Here is a 25,477-nt window from a genome sequence, read left to right on the forward strand (position 1 = left end):
TTTTAATTTCTCCATCAAATCTGAATGAGATCCTTGCTGGGTAGAGTAATCTTGGTTGTAGGTTTTTCCCTTTCATCACTTTAAATATGTCCTGCCACTCCCTTCTGACTTGCAGAGTTTCTGCTGAAAGATCAGCTGTTAACCTTTTGGGGATACCGTTGTATGTTACTTTTCCTTTGCTGCTTTTAATATTTTGTCTATGTATTTAATTTTTGATAGTTTGATTAATATGTGTCTTGGCGTGTTTCTCCTTGGATTTATGTTGTATGGGAGTCTCTGCGCTTCCTGGACCTGATTGACTGTTTCCTTTCCCATGTAAGGGAAGTTTTCAAGTATAATCTCTTCAAATATTTTCTCAGTCCCTTTCTTTTTCTCTTCTTCCTCTGGGATCCCTATAATTCGAATGTTGGTAAGTTTAATGTTGTCTCAGAGCTCTCTGAGACTGTCCTCAATTCTTTTCATTTTTTTCCTTTATTCTGCTCTGTGGTAGTTATTTCCATCATTTTATCTTCCAGGTCACTTATCCGTTCTTCTGCCTCAGTTATTCTGCTACTGCTTCCTTCTAGAGAATTTTTAATTTATTGTGTTATTTATCTTTGTTTGTTTGCTCTTTAGTTCTTCTAGGTCCTTGTTAAATGTTTCTTCTGTTTTCTCCCATCTATTTCCATGATTTTGTATCATCTTTACTATCATTACTCTGAATTCTATTTCAGGTAGACTGCCTATTTCCTCTTCATTTGTTTGGTCTGGTGGGTTTTTACCTTGCTCCTTCATCTGCTGCATATTTCTCTGTTTTCTCATTTTGTTTACTTGCTGTGTTTGGGGTCTCCTTTTCACAGGCTGCTGGCTCGTAGTTCCCTTGTTTTTGGTGTCTTTCCCTAGTGGATGAGGTTAGTTGAGTTGCTTGTGTAGGCTTCCTGGTGGAGGGGACTGGTGCCTGTGTTCTGGTGGTTGGGGCTGGATGTTGTCTTTCTGGTGGGCAGGACCGCATCTGGTGGTGTGTTTTGGGGTGTCTGTGACCTTATTATGATTTTAGGCAGCCTCTCTGCTAATGGGTGCAGTTGTGTTCCTGTCTTGCTAGTTGTTTGGCATGGGGTGTCCAGCACTGGAGCTTGCTTGCTGTTCGGTGGAGCTGTGACTTAGTGTTGAGACTGAGATCACTGGGAGAGCTGTAATCAATTTATATTACGTGTGGCTGGGAGGTCTGTGGTGGTCCAGTGTCCTGAACTCAGCTCTCCCACCTTGGAGGCTCAGGCCTGACACCGGGCTGGAGCACCATGACTCTGTCAGCCACACGGCTCAGAAGAAAAGGGAGAAAAAAAGAAAGTAAAAAAAATATTAACATAAAAAGAAAAATAGTAAAAAAAGAAGATAGCAACCAAACCAATAAACAAATCCACCAACGATAACAAGTGCTAAAAACTAAACTAAGGTAAACATGAAAATCAGTAACAAATCAGTCGCAGACAGCAAACGCCAAGTCTACAGTTGCTCTCAAAATCTGCTGCCTCAATTTTGGGACGATTCGTCTATTTAGGTGTTCCACAGATTCAGGGTACATCACGTTGATTGTGGAGACTTAATCCGCTGCTCCTGAGGCTGCATGGAGAAACTTCCCTTTCTCTTCTTTGTCCGCACAGCTCCTGGGGTTCTGCTTTGGCCCCACCTCTGCGTGTAGGTCTCTGTCAGTCATCTTTTCCCCACCCAGACAGGAGGGGGTTTAAGCAGCAGCTGATTAGGGGGCTCTGGCTCACTCAAGCCATGGGGAGGGAGGGGACAGTAGTCAGAATTGGAATGTGGGGTGAGCCTGTGGTGGCAGATGCCAGCGTGACATTGCAACAGCCTGAGGTGTGATGTGTGTTCTCCCGGGGAAGTTGTCTCTGGGTCACGGGACCCTGGCAGTGGCAGTCTGCATAGCCTCCATGGGTGGGTTGTGTGTGTGTGGATAGTGACCTGTGCTTGCATACAGCATTCTTCATGGCTGCGTTAGCGTTTCATGCCCGTCTCTGGGGTCTGAGCTGATAGCCATGGCTCACGCCTGTCTCTGGAGCTTGTTTAGGCGGTGCTCTGCCTCCTGTGGGCAAATGGGGATGAATCCCCTCTCCTTGTGCACCCCGAAACAAGGGTCTCTTGCCTCTTCGGCAGGTCCAGACTTCTTCCCAGATTCCCTCCTGGCTAGCTGTGGTGCACTGGCACCCTCAGGCTGTCTTCATGCAGCCAACCCCAGTCCTCTCCCTGGGATCTGACCTCCGAAGCACAAGCCTCAGCTCCCAGCCCCCACCCGCCTAACGGGTGAGCCAATAAGCCTCTCAGGCTGGTGAGAGTGCTGGTCGACCCTGATCCTCTGTCAGGGAATCTCTCTGCTTTGCCCTCTGCACCCCTGTTGCTGTGCTTTCCTCCGTGGCTCTGAAGTTCCCCCCACACCCCACCGTCTTCGCCAGTGAAGGGGCTTCCTGGTGTGTGGTAACTTTTCCTCCTTCTCAGCTCCCTCCCAGAGGTGCAGGTCCTGTCCCTATTCTTTTGTCTCTGCTTTTTCTTTTTTTCTTTTGCCCTACCCAGGTACATGGGGAGTTTCTTGCCTTTTGGGAGGTCTGAGGTCTTCTGCCAGCATTTAGTAGGTGTTCTGTAGGAGCTGTTCCATATGTAGATGGTTTTTTTTCCTTTTTATTAATTTATTTTATTTATTTATTTTTGGCTGCACTGGGTCTTCATCGTACGCATGGGCTTTCTCTAGTTGCGGTGAGCGGGGGCCACTCCTCGTTGCTTTGTGCGGGCTTCTTATTGTGGTGGCTTCTCTTGTTGCAGAGCACGGTCTCTAGGTGCACAGGTTTCAGTAGTTGTGGCATGCAGCCTAACTAGTAGTGGCACGTGAGCTCTAGAGCACAGACTCAGTAGTTGTGGCTCACGGGCATAGTTGCTTCGCGGCATGTGGGATCTTCCTGGACCCAGGCTCGAACCCATGTCCCCTGCATTGGCAGGCGGATTCCCAACCACTGCACCATCAGGGAAGCCCTAGATGTATTTATGATGTATTTGTGGGGAGGAAGGTGGTCTTCACGTCTTACTCCTCCGCCATCTTGAAGGTCCTTCCCTTATTTAGATTTTTTAAGTTGTAAAACTCCAGTAGCACTTTTTAAGCACATGTATATTCTGAAACATCGCTAGAGAATATCTTGGCCTCTCTTGCTTATATAAATTAACCTATTATTATGGTTGAAGTACAGGTTTAGTTGCTTACTGTATTTTATAGAATAAATTTTAGTCATTGTTGGCTTATAAACTTTATTGATGCAAAAATGAACTATTTTCTAGGAGCAAGATAATGCTTTACAAAATATGCATGAGAAAGTAGAAAAATTAGAAGCCGAACACATGGAGTGCTCTGACCTTTTACGTCGACAGACAAGTGAATTCGAATTTAGCACTCAACGAGAGGAACGTCTTAGAAAAGAGTTTGAGGTATATTTTCTCATTCTTTTATAGCACATATATGATGGCTAGTTAGTAATTTAAGGACAAAGTTTTACTCTGTAATAAAATATAATTTTTTGACATATATATATATTGAATATTGGCTTCCTTGAAAACTTTTGTATTTGAGTAAATTATATCTTGTTCCAAATTAAAAAAAAACTATTCATTTTTAATAATTAATTGTCCTGGAATATTTGGAAAGTTTGAAGGTAATTGTTTATATTACAAGTTTGAGGAAGCAACACAAGAAAAGATATTAAATTCTAATTTTGTAGTTTGAATGCTGTGTACTAGCTACATAGTTTTGTGGAGTGCTTTTCAGGTTAGACTTTATTTATTTTTTATTTTTTTATAAATTTATTTTTATTTATATTACTTATTTTTGGCTATGTTGGGTCTTCATTGCTGCATGCGGGCTTTCTCTAGTTGTGGCGAGTGGGGGCTACTCTTCGTTGCGTTGCATGGGCTTCTCATTGTGGTGGCTTCTCTTGTTGTGGAGTACAGGCTCTGGGCACGTGAGCTTCAGTAGTTGTGGCATGCGGGCTCAGTAGTTGTGGCTTGTGAGCTCTAGAGTGCAGGCTTGGTAGTTGTTGTGCATGGGCTTAGTTGCTCTGCAGCAAGTGGGATCTTCCTGGACCAGGGCTTGAACCTGTGTCCCCTGCATTGGCAGGAAGATTCTTAACCACTGTGCCATGAGGGAAGTCCCCAGGTTAGACTTTAGATGGGAAAGGAGCATTAGTTTACAAATGAAAAAATATGATTTTTGTGAGTAAATGATACTGATAACCACTTTAATCTTGAGAGCTAATTTATTTTTTAATTTTTTAAAAAAATTTTCTTTTGCTTTGTGGGAAATTAAATTAATTAAGTATTTCAATAGATAAAGAAGTTTGTCTTAAACGTAATTTATAATTCTTATAAAGTAAATAAACATTTATAAAGAGTATTTAATGATAAAATGCTGGAGGTACTCTCATTAAACTCACTTCTGTCAGTTAACACTGTGCTGAGAATTTTAGCCAAAGAAATATATAAAAGCAAGAACAGTGATAAAAAGTTATAATTTTTGGAAAGAAGGGGGGTATGATTCTGATTATTTTCAGATGGTATGCTAATAACCCTAAATGGTCAAGAAACTCATCTTTGAAATTATTGACACTAGTAAGAACATTCAGTAAGGAGGTCAAGAAGAAAATAATACATAGCAATTATGTTTACACTCTAATATACCAGTAATAATCAGAGAATAAGATACTAAAAAAGTTTTTGTCACCATAGTGACAAAAACAGGAATACAGTTAACAACAAATACGTTAAAAATTATGAAATTTAACTGAGAGTCTTAAAAGAAAATGATGAGACATTTTGGGAACCCTTAACAGTGTAAAGTTATGAATCCTCCCTAGATTATATTATGGGTTAAAGCAGTTCCAATCAAAGATTGAGTGGAATTATCTTGGGAAGACAGATTCTAAAGTTCATCCACATGAGGATCTATAAAACATTTTGGTAAGAGTAATGAGTGGGCACTTACTATACCAGAAGTTAGTACAGATTATAAAACTTCAGTAATATATCAATTGTGCTTTTTTGGTTGTATGCAACAGAAACTGACTTTGGTTAACATAAATAGGGAATTCAGTGGAAGAATATGGGAATCATATCCACAGAATCACAAGGAATGTTAGGGAATCAGCTTAGAAATCATGAGTCCCAGAGCATCTCCAGAGTTCTTGGTAGCAGAAATGATAGATGAAGCTGAGGTGAATTGGTACCGATAGTTTTTATTCTTTTTGTAACTTTGGTCAGGATTCTAATCTGGAAGAGAACATTTGATTGAAAGAGGTAATTTGCCCCAAGTAAATTCCTCTAATTATGCTAAAATTAAAGCCCCCCAAATAAATTCTTATATAGAAATTAGGGTGCTGGTAAAAAAAGAAGGGGAAAGATTGTTGAGTGGCCAAAAAGTACAATACCTCTAAGACCAGACTTTCAATGTCAGAATTGAAAGGTCAGTAGTAGACTTGTAGAGTATATCATTTTAAATCAGTAAGCATAGGAAAAATTATTCAGTGAATCGTGTTGAAATGATTGGTTAACTATTTGGGACAAAATAAAATTAGATTCCTATCTTACGTTATATTCTAAAATAAATTCCAGTTGGATTAAAAAGAGTGAAATATTAAAAACAATGATAAAATAAGAAGAAAATGTAGTTTATTTTTTTCTGCTCTCTGAGTCATTATGACTTACTACTAATCATAAAAACCAAGGAACAAAATATTTAGGAATGGATTTATAGCTTTGACTAGGAGAGATTAAAGTCATATGTAAGTAAAATCCCCACTTCGAATAAAAAGACAACCAAATGAGAAAAATATTTACAGCAAAGGGTAAATATATTTCTGTCTCTCTAAATCCCCTACTATTTGATAAGAGAAAGGAGAAGGTCTTTATGAAAAAATCTACCAAGTAAATCAAAGAAGATATGAAAGAATAATTTCAGATGGATAACAAACATAGGAAAAATGCTCCACCTCACCATAATGTAAGAAAGACAGTAACACTCAAAACAATAAGATTAAAGAAAATGATAGTACCCAGCACTGGTGAGGGTGGTGTTAAAAATTCTTGTACCATGATGGTGGGTGTGTAAATTTTTAAAACCTTGAAGGAATTCTGTTTGGCTGCTTTATAGGGTCTGTTCTCAGAAAATTACCATGTTCTTCTGGGACTCTCTCCTGTTCCATCTCCTCATTGCTTTGTAGGCATATGGCATAGCTGTCACCTGGGGACTTTTTCATTATCCTCTGTTGGATCTTCAGTTTCTTAGGTCTCTTGCCTTCTTCACTTCGTTGGAGTACATAGACTAGTAGCTTCTAAAGAAAGGGTGTATGGGAGCTAAGTTTTATTTGATCTTGCATATCTGAACATGATTTTTTTAATCAATAAAGTATTAAAGTATATAGAATTTGGCTGAATATAGAATTTTAGGATGGAATTCTTTCTTTCAGAATTTAAAGGCCTTGCCTCCCTCGTTCCCAGTCTCTTCTGTCGCTGTTGAGAGGCCTGATGTTATTCTTGTTTGTGTTCCCTTGTGGTGACCCTTTTCTCACTCTTCCTCTCTGAAAGTTTTCCTGTTTCTCTATTTTTTTTTTTTTTTCCTGCGGTACGCGGCCTCTCACTGTTGTGGCCTCTCCCGTTGCGGAGCACAGGCTCCGGATGCGCAGGCTCAGCAGCCATGGCTCACGGGCCCAGCCGCTCCGCGGCATGTGGGATCTTCCCGGACTGGGGCATGAACCCGTGTTCCCTGCATCGGCAGGTGGACTCTCGACCACTGCGCCACCAGGGAAGCCCTCTTTTTTTTTTAAGACTTTTTTCTTCCAGTTAGTGAGATATAATCGACATACAGCGCTGTATAAGCTTAAGGTATAGAGCATAATTATTGATTTACATACATCCTGCAGTGATTATGAAAATAAGTTTGGTGAACATCTATCATCTCATATAGACAAAAAATTAAAGAAACAGAAAAAATGTTTTTTCTTATGATGAGAACTCTTAGGAATAACTCAGCAACTTTCATATATAACATACAGCAGTATTAATTATGTATAACATGTTACACATTACATCCGTAGTACTTACTTATCTTATAACTGGAAGTTTGTACCTCTCACTGCCTTCCTCCAGTTACCCCTCCCCTCACCCCTCTGCCTCTGGTAACCATAAATCTGATCTCTTTTTCTATGAGGTTGATTGTTTTTGAAGTATAATTGACCTACAACACTATGTGAGTTCCTATTACACAACATAGTGATTTGATATTTCTATACATTTCAAAATGATCACCGTAAGTCTGGTTATGATTTGTCAACACACAAAAAATACTACCTAGTTACTGGCTATATTCCCTACCCTATACATTTCATACCTGTGACTTATTTATTTTGCAGCTGAGAGTTTGTACCTCTTAATCGCCTTCACCTGTATCTTTCTTCCCCTCCCATGCCCTACCCTCTGACAATCACCTGTTTGTTCTCTGTAGCTGTAACTGTTTTTGTTTTGTCATGTTTGTTCATTTGTTTTGCATTTTTAGATTCCACATGTAAGTGAAATCATATAGTATTTGTCTTTCTCTGTCTGACTTATTTCACTTAGGTTAATACCCTCTAGGTCCATCCATGTTGTTGCAAATATCAAGATTTCATTCTTTTTATCGATGAGTAATATTGCATTATATATGTATATAAAATGATATATATATGATATATATATATATCATATATATATATATGAGATATATATCTCTCACGTCTTTATCCATTCATCTGTTGGTGGGCACCTAGTTTGCTACCATAGCTTTGCTGTTGTGAATAATGCTGCAGTGAACATAGGGGTGCATATATCTTTTTTTGTGTGTGTGTGTGTGTGATATGCGGTCCTCTCACTGCTGTGGCCTCTGCCGTTGCGGAGCACACTGCGCCACCAGGGAAGCCCCATATATCTTTTCTAAGTAGTGTTTTTGTTTTCTTTGGATAAATACCAAAAGCGGGATTGCTGGATCATATGGTAGTTTTATTTTTTTATTTTTCTATTTTTAGTTTTTTGAGGACTCTCCATACTATTTTCCATAGTGGTTGTACCAGTTTACATTCTCACCCATTGTGCATGAGGGTTCCCTTTTCTTTTTTTTTCACTTTTTTAAAATAGAAAACTTTAAATATTAAAAAAGGTAGACAGCATAGTACAGTAATGGTACCCATCACCAGCTTCAAAAATTTTTCATTTAGGGCTTCCCTGGTGGTGCAGTGGTTGAGAGTCCGCCTGCCGATGCAGGGGACACGGGTTCGTGGCCCGGTCCGGGAGGATCCCACATGCCACGGAGCGGCTGGGCCTGTGAGCCATGGCCGCTGAGCCTGCGTGTCCGGAGCCTGTGCCCCGCAACGGGAGAGGCCACAAGAGTGACAGGCCTGCGTACCAAAAAAAAAAAATTATTCATTTATGGGTTATCTTGAATCATTCATACCCCTATTCACTTTCCTTCTTCCCATATTATATTGAAACAAATCCCAGGCATCATATCATTTTAACCATAAATATTTCTAAGAAATAAGGGGCCTTTTATTTAGAACCACGTTATCAATATCAAACTTAAATTAACAGTAATTACTTAATATAATCAAATATCCAGATATTATTTAAATTTCATATTGCTACATATATGGCATAAAAATGTATGTATGATTACAGTTTGTTTGAATCAGAATCCCTAGTAGGTCTACACATTATAATTGGTTGATATGTCTCTTAAGTCTCTCAATCTATAGTTTCTCCATCTATAGCTTTCTTTTTCCCTTGTATTTGTGAAGACACCAAGCTATTTCTGCTATAGAGTTCCCACTAACTATAAAATTTCAGAACATCAAAGATAAACAATGATTCTTAGTATAGATTTTTTTTGTGTTCAGTGTGCAGGGCATTTGGTGGCCATTTTAGTTAGGAGACTCATGATCTTTATTTTGTGTAATTCTCTTGTGTTATTTCTTCATAATTTCCTGCTCAGGGTTTTTTTATTCTCTCTTTCTTGGGTTTTTAATTGTTCAGTTGGTAGGCCAACTGGTTGATGTTTTGCTTTTCTTACCTTTTGTTGTCTTTCTCTTTGTATTTTTGTTGTTGTTGGTTCGTGGGAGATTTACTTGACTTTTCTAATCTTCTAATTGAATATTTTATGTTTTCTTTTTAGTTTCCGTGGGCTCTTTTTCTCTGTACCATTTTTATAGCATCCTGATCCTATATCATGACTACTGTATTCATTTGTTTATTCAGAAAACCTCGAGAGTGTCAGGCACACTTTTGGGTGTTTGAGGCATAGCAGTGAACAAAACAAAGCCTCTTCCCTCTTGAAATTGACACTCTTGTCAGGGAGAATCACACATGAAATGAAATAGAATTTGATAAGCCCTATGGAGAAGAATAAAGGAGACGAGGGGAGTAATAAATGGTGGGGTGGAATGGTTACCTTCTTGTGTTAGTGGTCGAGGAAGCCTGACTTGATAAGATGGCATTTGAGCAGAGACCTGAAGGAAGAAAGGGATTGAGCCATGTGGCTATCTGGAGGAAGAGATTCTAGGTAGAAGGAATAGAAAGTGTAAAGGCCATGAGATGCGAGTGTGCTTGGAAAGTTTGAGGAATAGCAAGTAGGCCATTGTGATTGAAATGGATTGAGCAAGAGAGAGACTAGTAGGGTGTAGAGAATGGTAGGCAGATGTTATAGAGTCTTGAAGGTCTTTTGGAGTTCATTGTAAGAACTTTGGCTTTCTTTCTGAGATGGAAAGCCATTGAAAGGTTTTAAGCAGAGGAATGACATGTCCCCTCTAATTTGTTTTAAAAGCATCATTGTGTATACTCCTTGAAAGACAGATTGTAAGAGGCCATTTAGGAAACTATTAAAGTAATTACATGAGAGATTATGGTGCTTTAGACCAAAGTAGTGGTAGAGGAGGTAGTCAGATTTGTATGTGTTTTGGAAGATAGAACTAGTAGGATTTGCAGATTTATTGGACATGGCTTGTGAGAGAAAAAGAAAGGGAGTAAAAGATAATGCCAAAGATTTTGGCTTGAGCCTTTGGGGGAATGGCACTGTCATTTACTCAACCTGGCCAAGAATGCAAGTGGAGTAAATTCAGGAGAGATGAGGAGTTTGGTTTTAGAGATGTTAAATTTGACATGCCCGTTAGACATCCATGTGGAGATGTTGAGTAGGCAGTTGAATGTAAGTATTGGCCTTAGGGAAATCTTACTGTAGAGTGATGAGATGTGCCAAATATTTCATTGGGAAGTGGTGAAATGTTACAATCCATAGGACTTTTCTCTTTGTTTCTACAAGGAGTGACCTGCTAGTTTCCTCTTTGGTGGTTATTAAATGGAAGAAAGAAATGGAGGAAAAATCTGTTTCATACTATTCAGTATACAGAATTTCCCCTGGCTTCAGTCTTGTACACCAACCCCCCTACCCCTGCTCTGCCCACCCCATGTATCTCTATGTCCAATCTTGGCTTCAGAGTGACATTTTCCAGATAATAAACCTCCAGTTTGTGAGTTTGTGTAGCGGTTGGTGGGGGGGTAGTTGTAGGCTAATTAGGGTGGAGGTGGATGCCTGCAGGTTAAACTCTTCATACTGATGATTTTAAAAAAACCCAAACTTTACTGAGATATAATTTGCATGCTACAAATTCACCCATTTATAGGGTACAATTCAGTGGTTTTTAGTATATTCACAGAGTTGTACAGCTATCACTACAGTCGATTGGAGCATGTTTTCATCACCTCAGTAAGAAACCCCACACCCATTAGCTATCACTCTCCTCTTTCCCCATTCCTCTCATCCCTAAAAAAAACATTAATTTACTTCTGCTTGTATATATTTGCCTGTTCTGAACATTTCATATTAGTGGAATCATGCAATATGTGGTTTTTGGTGATTTTTTTTCACATAACAGGATGTTTTAAGGATTCATCCATGTTGTATCATGTATCAGCACTTCATGCCTCTTTATTACTAAATAATCTCCCATTGTATTATAGACCACATTTTGTATATCCATTCATCATTTGATAGACATTTATGCTGTTTTCACTTTTTGGCTATCATGAATAATGCCTCTATGAACATTTGTGTACAAGTTTTTGTGTGGACATGTTTTCAGTTTCACCTAGGAGTGGGCATGCTAGGTGACATATCTCTATGTTTAACTTTTTGAGGGGCTGTCAGACTGTTTTGCATAGTGGAGGCACCATTTTACATCCCCAGCAGCAATGCATGAGGGTTCCAGTGTCTTCAGATCCTCACCAACACTTGTTATTATTAGTCTTTCTAATTATAACCACTTTAGTGGGTGTATAATGGTATCTCGTGGTTTTGCTTTGCATTTCTCTGATGACTGATGATGCTGAATATCATTTCATGTGCTTATTGGCCATTTGTATATCGTTGGAGAAATAGTTATTCAGATCCATTATACATTTTTAATGGGTTCTTTGTGTTATATGATTGTCAGATGTTTTAATAGGGAAAACGGGGTGTGGAGTGTATAGGAACTCTCAGTAATAATGCCAGATTATGAACTTGAACTTGACAAAGATAAATTACTCATACGCTTACCACATATGGTCTAATTTTATATGAGGTTAGAGAAAGAAATTTAAAAGTGAGATTATATTCCAAGTAATATTTTTAGCTTATTTGTCATTTGTGCTGAACATTTTTTCAGGCCAGAAAATTCAGGAGTGCATCATCATATTTTATATCATCATTTTTAATATCATGTGGTTTGTGGATGGCCTATTAGAAAAGGATTAGAATAAAGTTCTGAATATACTTAGAATTTCAAAAGATCATTTAGAAGTCACTTTAGGATGCTATAAAACTCTATGATCATCACTAAAAACATTTTAATTGCCTTATAGGTATGAAGAAGTGCTAGGTAACAGTGATTTTTGTTGATAAGATTCTTGATAAGTCACTTTTGACTCAATTGAGGTAGTGTCTAATGCCTAAACTTTAGGATTTGTTTTTGGATAACTCAGTATTGATTTAGTTTCTTGTAAAATACTTACTTGCCCCAATTTCTTTTTTTTTTAATTGATTAATGTTGTAAATATAAAATTGTTTTAGACTAGTTTTATATTGAGTTTTTTCTTAGCTACTCTGTAAATACTTTTGATAATACCAGGTCTCTGCTTTGGGGGAATTGAAGCTTTGAGGGTGTCCAGAGAGTCTAGTTTTATTCTATTTATAAAAATTTTCTAAGTGGACAAGTATAGTCCTGTGACTTACCTACAGTTCTTCATGTTTAGACACCTTACAAATTTTTGCTTTATATTTAAGTGAATGTATTTTGTATTGGCTCTTTGACCAGGTGATGACATAATGAAGGAGAAGTTAAATTCCTAGAGAGCAGTTTATGTAGTTTAACATTCAGTTGTGGAGACATTAAGTACTAGTAATTCTAGGCGCTTATAGTCATCATTGGTATTTTTAAAAAAGTATTAATATAAAATAAGATAATAATAAAGAGGAAAATTGTTAAAATTTTAATAGAATTACTGACATTATTTAATGTCAGTAATATCAGACTAAAGCAACTAATAGACGTTTAGCCTAATAAATGTTTTAAATTTTAATGAAGCTTCAACAGTTACATTTCATGAAGAGGTGATTTCTTTATGTGCCTGGGCCAAAGAAGTTTATATATATGTGTGTGTGTGTGTGTGTGTGTGTATAAAAATTTTAAAAAATCTGATATGCTATAGACCATTGTGTGGCTTAATCATCTTAACATGGATCAATGTTTTCTTAGATTAAAAAAATAACAAATTCCTAATCCAATTTTCTAAATGTGGTGCTGGATACCAGAGAACCAAGGGAAAAGTGAACTGGAAAAAGAAATATCCGTGGCTTTTATAAACCTCTTTACAACTAGGGGAGGTTTTTTTTTTTTTTTTAAATCATGGGAAATAAGTTTAACTCAATAAGAAAAGAGAAAAGAGAAGATGCAAACCTAATTCTGAGTGAACTGAAGAATCTTGTGAAGATTACAGTGGAGAGAAAGCAGTCTTTGAAAATAAATTCTGAATTGCTTCTGTCAGTCATATTCTATATTATGGTAACGTAAAGAAGGGTAGAATGCAGTTTTTTACTTATACATATACCATACTCAAGTGAAAAAGGAAAAGAAAAATGATTCTCACCTTTTGTATTGTCCGTGAAGCAATCGCATATGAATCATCTTTTTAAAGCCATCATGTGTTTGTAGGAATGATTTTTAAACACCTGTTTGTGTTGATTACCAACTATAAAAGGTAAATAAATCACCTGGGTTATACTATTGTGCTTATAAGTATTATATATTTTTGTATTTATGTTCATAATGGATTTTAAAACTGGAAGTTCATTAAAAATTTTGTTAATTACTGAAGTTTTTACTGCTAGAAAAGGTAAAGATGATTTTAAAGATGCTAAATTAATTTATTACCGTGCCAAACAGAATTTGTGGCTTGTAAATTCTGTTCCTTAGAGATTCTGACTCTCTAAGATATCTTTTTTGGTAACAAAAAATACTTTGAGATCTTCAGTTTAAGAGCTCCAAGTATAGTAACTACTCTTGTTTTCTCCCACACAGGTAGGGAATAAGGATTGTAGTTAATTGTCATTAATTGTTAACACACATTTAATATATTATTTACAACCACTAAAATATAATACATATACTTACCACTAAAATAGCCATTATAGAATTAATCAGTCCCTTAGAATCATCTTTTTGAAGATGGATTATTACTATATTGGTTACTTGTAAGAGTTTTCATTAATGGGAAATATCAGGTGATAAAATCTGGAACAATAGTTAAATAAACAACCATTTCCTATTTATACAGCTATTGATATTCTGGGGTAAACTTTGTACAACTGTTTTGGAAACAGTACTACCTAACACACTACTGAGAAGTCTTTGATTGGTAGGTACTTGTGTGATATTTCCTCCCTTATTTTTCTTGATGTCCATTTTAGTGGGCTAAATTTCATATATCAAGGTTTTTCTGCTTGACTAATCCCTTTAAGTTCATCTATATCCTCTGGGCTGGGCATATTCTATTTGAGGAGGCAAGAATGTAGTAGGAGCTGCTTTTGCCCAGTGTCTCAGCAAATTCCTTGAACACATATGTTTTCATAATTTTTGTGAAACTTTGGAACAGGCCCATGGAAGCCATGGGAGCAGATGTGGTGTGGAGAACAAATGTGGTCTGGATGTGTTTCATTAGTTCTGCTTGTGAATTGGAGTTGGCGGCTCATGCCCTGTGTTATGATAAAATAATGTTTTCTATGTTACCTTCTTCAAAGAATGAACACTCACTTTTCTTAAGTGGAGTAGACTATCTAACTGGGCTTATTGTGATTTAGTGAGATACAAATCATAAAATAAAAAAAATTGTACCCATACAATGAACACAGAATTTACTGGAATAAAAATAAAAAAATTTGGGTACAATGAACACAGAATTTACTGGAATAAAAATCTCTTGGCAGTATATTGCAGTCAGAAAGGACGTGACAGCCAGCTAATAAATGATAAAATATGTGATCATTTTGTGTCACATAAAGAACTCTGATGTTCATAGTATTTGGGAACAGACAGTATATAGTGTAATCCTTGTACTACAGGCAAATTTATATATAGTTAAATTGGCTGGGGGTATATATGAATTTGTGTTGGATTTTGTACTTTAATCTGAATTCTCTTATGCTGTCTGCTCTTGCTATGTTGATTATATTAGGATTGGAGATAATGATTGTTGTACTAGTTCTCTTAGGTGATATTGGAGAAAAATATTTGTGAACAGCAAGTTGATGTTCCTCTAGCACCCTCTGCTGGAGATAAGAATTAATTCACCAGACTAGAAGATTTTAAAAAAATATTTATTAGGAGGGCTTTAATTACGTCAACAAAACACACTCTTGAAGAAATTTGTTTAAATATGTGAAGATTTTTTTTGCTGTCCTTACTGATTAATTTATTGTTTTAGTAATTAATAAACAATTTATAAATTTGTTTTCTTCTGGACATTTCATTTAAAACAGGAAGGTATGGAAATAAAGGTGGGATCTCTGGTTTATTATTTCAACCCGTTTGATTTTGGTTTAGGCAGAAAAAAAAAGTCTTCGTGACTTTTGGAGTGAAATCAGATAAATTGATTCATATGACAACATGTACATGAAAAATGAAAATTTTGCCTCTTTTATCATGGAATCACTGAATATTCTGTATTTTAATAAAATAACACTTATTTTGATAAAACTATGTAAATGCCTTTTGGAATATGAAAGAATATATTAACATTATTAGACTGGTTTCTTCTATTTGCCCTTTATTAGCTTTTTGCCTGTTTTGATCCTTTATTCTCAATGTCTATGGGTTATTTCCTTGACACTGGTTAGACTTCTGACTTGCAGAACCTAACACAAGTATTTTCAATATTGAGAAAGTTGACTTTAGTTCTTCAAGGACAGGAACTTCATCTTGTGGCATTACATAAAAAAAAAATTTTTTTTTACTAGTATTGGCCCTACCTAGGGTAATACTCATTTTAATCTGGCTAACCATTAAGAATTTTTCTGATCTAGTATGTATCACCTTCGTACCTACAACCAGTGGGGATCCCTTGTTCTAGGATTCAAAGTCAGCACTGAGAGGAACTTTTAAACAGAAATGAAGAAGCTTGACATAGGTGGCGGTCACTTCTTTGAAATGTCATTGGTTCTTACACTTAGGGATTCTTTTTATTTTTTATTGAGATATAGTTCACATAGTATTGAATACACTCTTTTAAAGTATGCAGTTCAGGGTTATGAAACCATTGCCACTATCTGATTCTGGAACATTCTTATCACCCCAATAAGAAACTTTATGCTCATTAGCAGTCAGTGCTCATTCCTTCCTTCCCCTGTCCCCAGCTATTGGAAACCACTCGTACACTTTCTATCTCTATGGATTTGCCTATTCTGGCCATTTCATATAAATGAAGTCATTTAATATGTGGTCTTTTGTGTCTGGTATCTTTCGCTTAACATATATTTTCAAGGTTAATCTATGTTGTGGCATGTGTTGGTACTTAATTCCTTTTTATGGCTGAATAATATTTCATTGTATGGATATACCACATTTTGTTTATCCATTCATCAGTTGATGGGCACTGGGTTTTTTTTCACCTTTTTTGTGTTTATGCTCTGCACTGTAGCAGACATTATAGGAACATGTTTTGCTCAAGGAAAAGTGTAGTCATTTCTCACTTATCCACAGACAACTTGATTAGTTTTTGGATTATCCTATTTTTATTTATGCCCCTTCTGGTTGTGATACATTACCATCTCTGTATGCAAAAAAGAAATGGTGGGAGAGAAGAGGAAAAATCAAACTAATCAAGCCGAGCATTTAAAAAAAAAAAACATATAGCTAAGGCTAAATGACAGAGTAAGTATAACGAATAGAAACATTTCTTGCCCAAATTTTATCTAAGAAAGGAAAGGAAATTACTATTGTCTTTCTCTTTCACTGTTGAACTATCTATATTTGACAGACAGGACTCTAGGTGTGGCGGGGCTGACTCCAGCTTGAAAAACTGATAAATTAGACTTTGTCATAACAAAAACTTTTGCTATGTGAAAGACACTAACGTTAAGAGAATGAAAAGACAAGCTGTAGACAACATTTGGGAGTAAATATTTGCAAATCACGTACCCAACAAATGACTTGTATCCAGATTATATAATGAATTTTCAAGATTCAATAATAAAAAAACAAACAGACCAATTAAAAAATGAGAAAAAGGGGCTTCCCTGGTGGCGCAGTGGTTGAGAGTCCGCCTGCCGATGCAGGGGACACGGGTTCGTGCCGCGGACCGGGAAGATCCCACATGCCGCGGAGCGGCTGGGCCCGTGAGCCATGGCCGCTGAGCCTGCGCGTCCGGAGCCTGTGCTCCGCAATGGGAGAGGGCCGCGTACCGCAAAAAAAAAAAAAAAAAAAGAGAAAAACATTTAAGCAGAAACTTCACCAGAAAAGATATACAGATCAGATAGTAAATAAATACATGAAAAGATGCTCAATGCCATTAATTATTAGGAAAATGAAAATTGAAACTGAAATGAGATACCATTACATTCCTATTTGAATGTCTAACCCTCGCCCCCAAATAACCCAAAAGACTACTATGCCAAGTGTTGGTGAAGATGTATGAAATTGGAAACAGTTTGTGAAACAGTTTGTCAGTTTCATAAAACATTAAACATACGCCTACCATCTGACCCAGTCATTCTGTCCTTCACTATTTATCCTAGAGAAATGAAAGTGTATGTCCATACAAAGATTTATACATAATTGCTCATAGAAGATTCCTTTGTATAGCCCTAATATATAGCCCTATATATATTCCTTTGTATAGCATCCAATTCAAATGTCCATCAGTAGGTGAACTGATAAACCGATTGTGGTGTATCAACACAGTGGAACACTTTAACAGTAAAAAGTGAACTATTGATATGTGCAACCACATGGATGAAACTCAAAATAATTTTGTGGGGAGAAAGAAGCCAGGCAATAAATAATATGCACTGTGTGATTCAATTTATATTGAATTCTGGAAAACAGGAAATGATCTATAGTGACAAAAAAGCAGATCAGTGTTTACTTGGGGGTTAGGGGTGGGGTGGTGAGGACTGGATGACGGGGTTACCAAGGGACACAAGGAATCTTCTGGGGTAACAGAAATATTTGTCTGTCTTGATTATGGCAATGATTTCGTGGGTGTATATATACAAAACTTACCAAGTTATACAATTTCAATATGTGTAATTTATTACATGTAAAGTATAACTGAATAAAGAAAAAGAAAACAAGCTCTGGAGCATTCTTCCCGAGCATTACTTTTTGCAACATGACTTTTATACTCTTGCAAATGAAAAAATAAGGCTATAGTAATCCAAAGTGTTAATTACAATATAGTGGCCTATATTCAATTTAAATTCCAGTGTTTAAACTTAATGTTTTCAGGCAACTACTCTAAGAGTGAGGAAATTAGAAGAAGATATTGAAGCAGAGAGAGCAGCACATTTGGAATCGAAATTTAATTCTGAAATTATTCAGGTAAAATGTGAACAGCATTTTTTTTAATGGATTTTATTAAGCAAAACAATTAAGAAAAACAGCATTATGTTCAGAGAACTAAGGTGTGCGTTTAGAGGAGGTAGCATGTTGTTAAGACACGCGTTATTCTATTTACTATAATGATATAGTTGAAGATAGTCTTTACTCTGTTAGAGAGGAGCTGGCACACTACACCCCACAGGCTGAATCTTACCCACTGAGCGTGCTTATGAAGTTTTATCTTGTCCATGGTGGCTTTTGTGCTACCTTGGCAAAGTGGAGTAGCTGCGACAGAGACCTCACGTTCTGCAAAGTCCAATGTGTTTGCCATCTGGCGCGTTACAGGAAGATCTGCTGATCAGAGTGTTCTTTTTATCAACAACCTTGGGATGAATTTCTTTCTGAAAACATTTTAAAATGTGCACCTTCATTGATTGAGTGCATATCCTGTGCATATCACCTGTCACTATATTAAGAGCTGAAGGCATAAAGGTGAATGAGCTCCTTTTGGGACTCAAAATTCCATTACCAGAGATACTGTGTACCTATATATGTTGTATAGGTAGAAATATTAAATACTAAAGTACTATGGGAGCGTAATAAAGAGAAGGATTAAATCTGAGAGGGGAACTGAATGAAGGCATCCTAAGGAAAGCATCCTTTCCCCTAGGGCTTAGAGAATGAGAAGGAACTCCTAAGGTTAGCAAAGGCATTTTAACTGGGGGTTGGCAAACTACTGTCGTGGACCAAGTCTGACCCTCAGCCTTTGTTGTAAATAGTTTTACATAAAGTTCTATAAGTCCAAGTCCATAATTTAATTTGGTTTTTTAAAAAAGACTTAGACTTTTCCCCTATATTAAAAATTAATTAATAGAATTTGCAGAGTTTTATTATTTAAACAGGTCTTAACTAGGATGCAACTAACTTTGTAAGAATTTTAAAATAATTGTTCTTTACTTTTATCTTTAATGAAATGCCTTTTACCTGCAAAATTATCAGACCCATGTATTTTTTTTTAACATCTTTATTAGAGTATAATTGCTTTACAATGGTGTGTCAGTTTCTGCTTTATAACAAAGTGAATCAGTTATACATATACATATGTCCCCATATCTCTTCCCTCTTGCATCTCCCTCCCTCCCACCCTCCTTATCCCACCCCTCTAGGTGGTCAGACCCATGTATTTGAGTGCATCTATATGTAAAGCAAATTTGTGTAAGTTAAGCTTTTTTTTTTTTTTTTTTTTAGTTAAGCTTTTTTGGTTGTTTTTTTTTTTAGAAAAAATGATTGGATTACCCAAAATGGCATTAATAGGCAATAAGGCTGAAGTTTTAAATTCATACAAGAAGTAGAATTCAAAATTAAGTTTTTCATTGTAGTTATATCACTGGGAATATATAGTTAATAGGTATAAAAATTGTTACATGTGTATTTTTTACTCATATAATTAAAAATTAATATTTGATACCCAACTTAGTGCTATAACTTAGGAAAAAAGCAAAAGTGTGTATTTGAATCATAGATCTATAAATATTGACAAATATTTTTAGTGAGGTACACCCAGTAAAATTCAGTTTCAGAGTAGTTTAAAAGCAAATGAGACTACTGAGTTGTACTTAATCACCATCTTACTATAAATGGGAGTTAAACATATGTTTGAAGTATTCTGTTATTAAATTTGTTTGGATGCTATGTCATAAAAATGAGAGTAGATTCACAAGAGTGACTTGGAATTGTTTGTCTATTTTTCTTTCAGTTGGATTGGTTTATCATTTGTGATTGAATGTGCATAGTTTCTGAAAGAACATACCAATGTAGATAGAAGAAAATGTTTCCTAGACTTATTAATTTTTACTTGTACACTGGGTTTAGACATAATAACAACAAAGAAAAATAGTTTAAAAGACCAAATTTGAAAATGTACAAAGTTGTATTGTATCTACATATCTATTCTACTTCCTTACTTTAGTGTAAGAGAATAGGTGTTTCAATTAATCCAAAATAGTTTTGGATAATTAGAAATAATTCTGGTGATTACTATTTGTATGGATTAATTTATGAAACGTTTTCATATTTCCTACGCTTCGTTTTTTGGTGAGTTCATTTTTCCTAACTCAGGTTATGTTTTGCCATCCCTGGGAAGCTTGTGTCACACAGAGTTCATAGCTTTTTTCTGATTTCATGGCCCTTTGGGCCTGCTTCTGTGACAGGAAGCACTTGCCTATATTCTCTTATGGTCTGTCCTTTCCTAACAAGAGCTGAGACTGTATATTTTCATGATGATTGTATATACCGTGAGCACTACATTGCCTGGCACATATTAAGTGCCTAATAAATATTTATCTAAACACTTATTAAATAGTTATTATATATTTACATTTAATGTTAAATACATATTAATATTAAATAAATGTCTCATTACGTCTTTGTAGCTACCCTGTAGAGTCTGTATATTATTATTATTATTGTTATTGTTAGTATTTACTGTTTACAGATGAGGAACCTCAGGCTTTTGGAGTTTAATATGCCCAAGGGCATATAAGTTGATTTGTAGAGCTGCGACTCAAACCTGAGACTTACAGTTCTAAAGCCCCATTTTCTATCTAGTGTGAAGCATTTTTTTCCTACCACCCTCCTTTTGTGAGCTTTAGCAAGCTATTTTTTTATTCTTAACTTAATTTTCTAAAAAGATAAAATATTCACATAGTTCAAAACTTAAAACAAAATTGAGGCGATCGGGAACTCTTGCTTTCACTCTTGTCTCTCCTATTGTTCTCTCTTTCCTGCTGTCTATCCTTATTTTTTCCACTTGTTTTTCTAAAATATAGCATACTACATACAATAATCTGGACTCTGCTTCTCCCAGTATGTATTAACACTACACAGAGAACCTTGTAGACAACTTACTTTTCAAAAGTTATTTTGTAGCCTTTTTATAGCTACAAATTATTCTTTTATGGATATGCACTTTATTCTACTCTTGGCATATACAGGGAATCTAGTTTTTAAAATGTCTTGTTGTGTAAAGTTTCAAGTACATGCAAAAGTAGAGAGAATAGTAAAATGGACTCCCCGTGTACCCATCACTCAGCTTCAAGACTTATCTCACAGGACAATTGTGTTTTATCTATAATATTAGTGCTCTTCTACTCCACCACCCCCAGATTATTTTGAAGCAAATCCTAGATATCATATTACTACACCCACAAATATTTTAGTCAAATTTGATTTTTTTTTTTTTTTTTTTTTGCGGTACACGGGCCTCTCACTGTTGTGGCCTCTCCCGTTGCGGAGCACAGGCTCCGGACGCGCAGGCTCAGCGGCCATGGCTCACGGGCCCAGCCGCTCCGCGGCATGTGGGATCTTCCCAGACCGGGGCACGAACCCGTGTCCCCTGCATCGGCAGGCGGACTCTCAACCACTGCGCCACCAGGGAAGCCCAATAGTATTATTTGATAATAAAAATTTTGCTTTTCTACAGTAAGAAATCTCCAGGAATAAAAAGATCTGTTAACTTTGTTAGGCTTATAAAGATGTTCATATAATAATGTTTCTCAAAAGAGAGGAAGGATACTTCCCTCTAGTTTTCAAAAACCACTTAATTTATTATGTTTATAAAAAAAATGTCCAAATGGGTTAGTAGATCAAAATTAGGCACTTTGATGGGACGCATTATATTGTATCCGCCTGTCCCTTTTCATAGCACAGTTTAGTCTGTATTCTTCCACTCTTCTCTTCCATTACACATGTTGAGAAAGGGAATAAACTGCCCTTTGTTTATTTTCCTTTTTTAAACCAAAAACAGAAAGAAAGACTTGTTTGGATGAATGATAATCTGCTGTTTGATAAAGTATTCTACTCAATTTGAGATTGGTGCTAGTGTTTCCTTTCTTGCTTTAATTACTTTTCTGTCATCTGGTAGTTACGGATTCGAGACCTTGAAGGAGCTTTGCAGGTAGAAAAGGCCAGCCAAGCAGAAGCTGTTGCTGATTTGGAAATGATCAAGAATGAATTCAAAGAAGTTGAAAGTGCATATGAACGAGAAAAGCATAATGCACAAGAGAGCTTTGCAAAACTAAATATGTAAGTGTTATACTGTAAAACTCTCTGAATTAATATTAAGAGTTTATGAAATCTACATGAGTATGAATGTGTAGTACTAGGTAAATATGGAAATGCTCTGTTGGATTTTGAAGTATCATGGCAATTCCAAGGAGTCTCAGAAATGCAGAAATACTTTCTTATACTAGAAAGTAAATATATTAATATATTTTATATTTACTGATGTAATATAGTATCTTTAAGGCCTTGACTTCTAGGCCACCTAAAATGGGCTCTGTGGGAGATGGGTAATGTTTGAGATATTCGTAAACTGTAGAAATAATAGCAGGAATAATACTGCTACGGGGGCTAACATGTATGTGGCTCACTCCATACCTAGCATTGCATGGTTTTATTTAATTTATAACACCCTATGAGGAAGCTACTCTTTTTTATCCCTGTTCTACAGATGTGAAAATTGAGGCCTAACGAGGGTAAGGACACACAGCTAAGTGTAGAGTCAGGATCTTTCTGACTCCTATTGATTTTAACCTTTTTCAATTCAAATGTCTATCATCTGAAAAGTTCTGTGAAATTTTTTAAGAAGTTTATAGCTATTTAATATGCTTCCAAAAATAAGTCAATAGTAGACATTTTAAGCCATTTCCTCTCAGAGGAGGAAATGTGTACCACCATTGGTACATGACATGATAATAGGTTGATATATTAGAGTTATGTATTTATTTTTAAAGTTTATTTATGACAGATAGTAGTTTTCCATTTACAGTTATAATATAGTTTCCTTTTAAAATACTTCATTTAACTTACGATGTGAGTTAATTTAAAGAAAAGTATTATTTAGAGTTGTGAGTATGGCAGGAATTATAAAGATGGCACTTGAAAGACAAGTTTGAAAAAATTTAAAACTCTTTAACTGTGATTACCTTTATTAGTAATGCTTATAATACATTAAATGAGTAATTCTTAACTGAATTTTCTTGCTTCCTCCAGAATGACTTAAATGACATTCTGTGAACATTATTCTAAGGACTTATGCTCCTTTATTTCCTTTGAATCATATCTTGAATCTGCACATTTATATATAAATATGTTTGAAGGGCCTTTATGTAGCATATAGTACAGGCTTCTTTACTGTTGCTTTGAGGTAATGATTATGACCTACTAGTGAAACTGTAAGAAGTCAGACTGTACTCCCAACAATTAAAGCTTTCCAGCAGTGAAATAATAGGCTTCTTTGGGGAACTAGTGAACTCTCTGCCTTGGAAAGTTCGAAACAGGGGGTAGATGATTCTTTGTCATGGATACCGAAGAAGAGAGCTCTGCAAAGGTTGGATTAGAGGAATTCTAAGATAATTGCTAACGTTTAAGCTCTAAGATTGTAACATATGCACTTTTAAAATTGGACTCCAGAGCAAATTTTTTCCTTATGTTTGTTTTGCTATTATTTGTGTTTTGGTGCTTGAAAAATTTTACTCAAGTTTTGTATTCCAATAAACACAAACTAACAATTCTAAATATTAATTATGTATTACAGCTAAGCACCAGCTGACAATCCTAAATGCTTTAATATAATGTCCCTTATCTGTTCTTCATCCCTATATAACTGTCTATAATAAAAGTTACTAATAATATTAATAAATAAACAAGAAACAGTAAAAATTAAGTAGTAATTAAAGTCCACGACTCATTGATAGTTTCTGTGACTTCTCTCCCCCATCCCCTCCTTCTTGTCATTGTATGTCATACGACAGCCTCTTCCTTTCCATTTATCAGTGGTATGAGAAGGACTGATATGACATGAGGGATGATTGGATAAGTTATTTCATTTTCCACCTATACGTCTGATTCTTTTTCAGAATCGTCTTTAAAATCTTTTAGAGTCACAAACTCTCAAGTATTAATTTTTCAAAGTAGTTCTAAGTTTTGGATAATGTATTTCAAAAGGAGAATTGATATTTTAGGTCTTTAAGGTAAATAATACCTTTAATTTACAACTCTGAGAGCAGTGAGTTTTGGGGTAGGACATTCTTTTACCTTTTGGATAGATCTGATTTAGCAGTTGGTGATAACGAGGTTATAGAGGAAATGCTGCCTGAACCTTGCAGGTGGTTAAGGGTTTTAAACTTCTGTTTCCTTCCAGGTAGATCTAGGCAGGATCTCATTAAAAGGCAGGAGAAAAAAGCTGTGTGTGTATTTTAGAGTTTTAATTTTGGCCAACGGTTTCATAACAGTGAATATTCCTGCATGAAACTATTTTCAGTGGAATATATATGTATACATATGTAGATGGAATATACATATGTATACATATATATTAGATGGAATATATGTATATATTTAATATATTATTATATATTAAATATTACATATAATAATATAATAAGTAAAATTATTATATATTAAACATATCTTTTGAAGAACTCAGCTAAGAATTTGAATAACAGGCTATTTTAATGAATACATATAATGTATAATTTTAGAAAGAATATATATTCTCTATATTCCTCTAATTAAATTTTCTTAGTTATAAATTTTTTTCCATTGAAAACTTACAGTATAAAACTAAAATTTTTCAGTAATTTTTTTTATACTTGAAATTTTTGGCCACACTGAGCGGCTTGTGGGATCTTAATTCCCCCACCAGGGATCGAACCTGTGCCTTTGGCAGTGAAAGCACAGAGACCTAACCACTGGACCGCCAGGGAATTCCCTTCAATGTGTCAGGTCTTCATTAGCTGTTGTAACTAACTGATTGTTGGGCAATGGTAGGGAGAAGATCCTGATAATCCTTACATCTAGTTTAAGTTTAAATTTAGTTTAAAATAATGCTAGTCAAGGATATGATACTGAACAGACTGAATCTAAATTTATTTATTTTATTACATTCAGTATTTAGGGACTTCTTTATTTTTCTAAATACATCAACCAAAAGTATAAAAAGAAGTACAAAAGTACTGGGTTGGCCAAAAAGTTCCTTTGGTTTTTAAGTAAAAATAAAAGACACATTTTTTATTTTCACCAAGAACTTTATTGAACAATGTATTCACCATTTTGTTCCACTAACTTCTGCCATTTTTCAGGCAACTTCATAATTCCATCTTCCCAAAACTTTTAATCTTTTTGAGCAGAGAACTGTTCCAGGTGCCTTTTACTGTCTTCCAGGGAATTGAAATTTTTTCCATTAAGAGAATTTTGTAAAGACCGAAATCAATGGAAATCCGAAGGTGCAATGTCTGGTGAAT

General features: G+C 35.7%; 1 protein-coding gene across 10 annotated transcripts in view; it reads left to right on the plus strand.

Moving 5' to 3' along the window:
• The window catches only part of CCDC171 (coiled-coil domain containing 171), a 358,867-nt gene that overhangs the window by 62,665 nt on the left and 270,725 nt on the right, over nucleotides 1–25,477 (plus strand). For 8 of the 10 annotated variants that reach the window (XM_067744432.1, XM_067744430.1, XM_067744438.1 and 5 more), the window contains 3 exons: nucleotides 3,313–3,459; nucleotides 18,081–18,173; nucleotides 22,096–22,256. In XM_067744432.1, coding sequence (XP_067600533.1) covers nucleotides 3,313–3,459; nucleotides 18,081–18,173; nucleotides 22,096–22,256 — 401 coding nt within the window. The remainder of the gene's footprint in view (nucleotides 1–3,312; nucleotides 3,460–18,080; nucleotides 18,174–22,095; nucleotides 22,257–25,477) is intronic. The other 2 variants (XM_067744437.1, XM_067744439.1) reach the window with 1 other exon arrangement.

The sequence above is a fragment of the Pseudorca crassidens genome, chromosome 7 (genome assembly GCF_039906515.1).
Source record: "Pseudorca crassidens isolate mPseCra1 chromosome 7, mPseCra1.hap1, whole genome shotgun sequence".
In the NCBI taxonomy this organism is placed as follows: Eukaryota; Metazoa; Chordata; class Mammalia; order Artiodactyla; family Delphinidae; genus Pseudorca; species Pseudorca crassidens.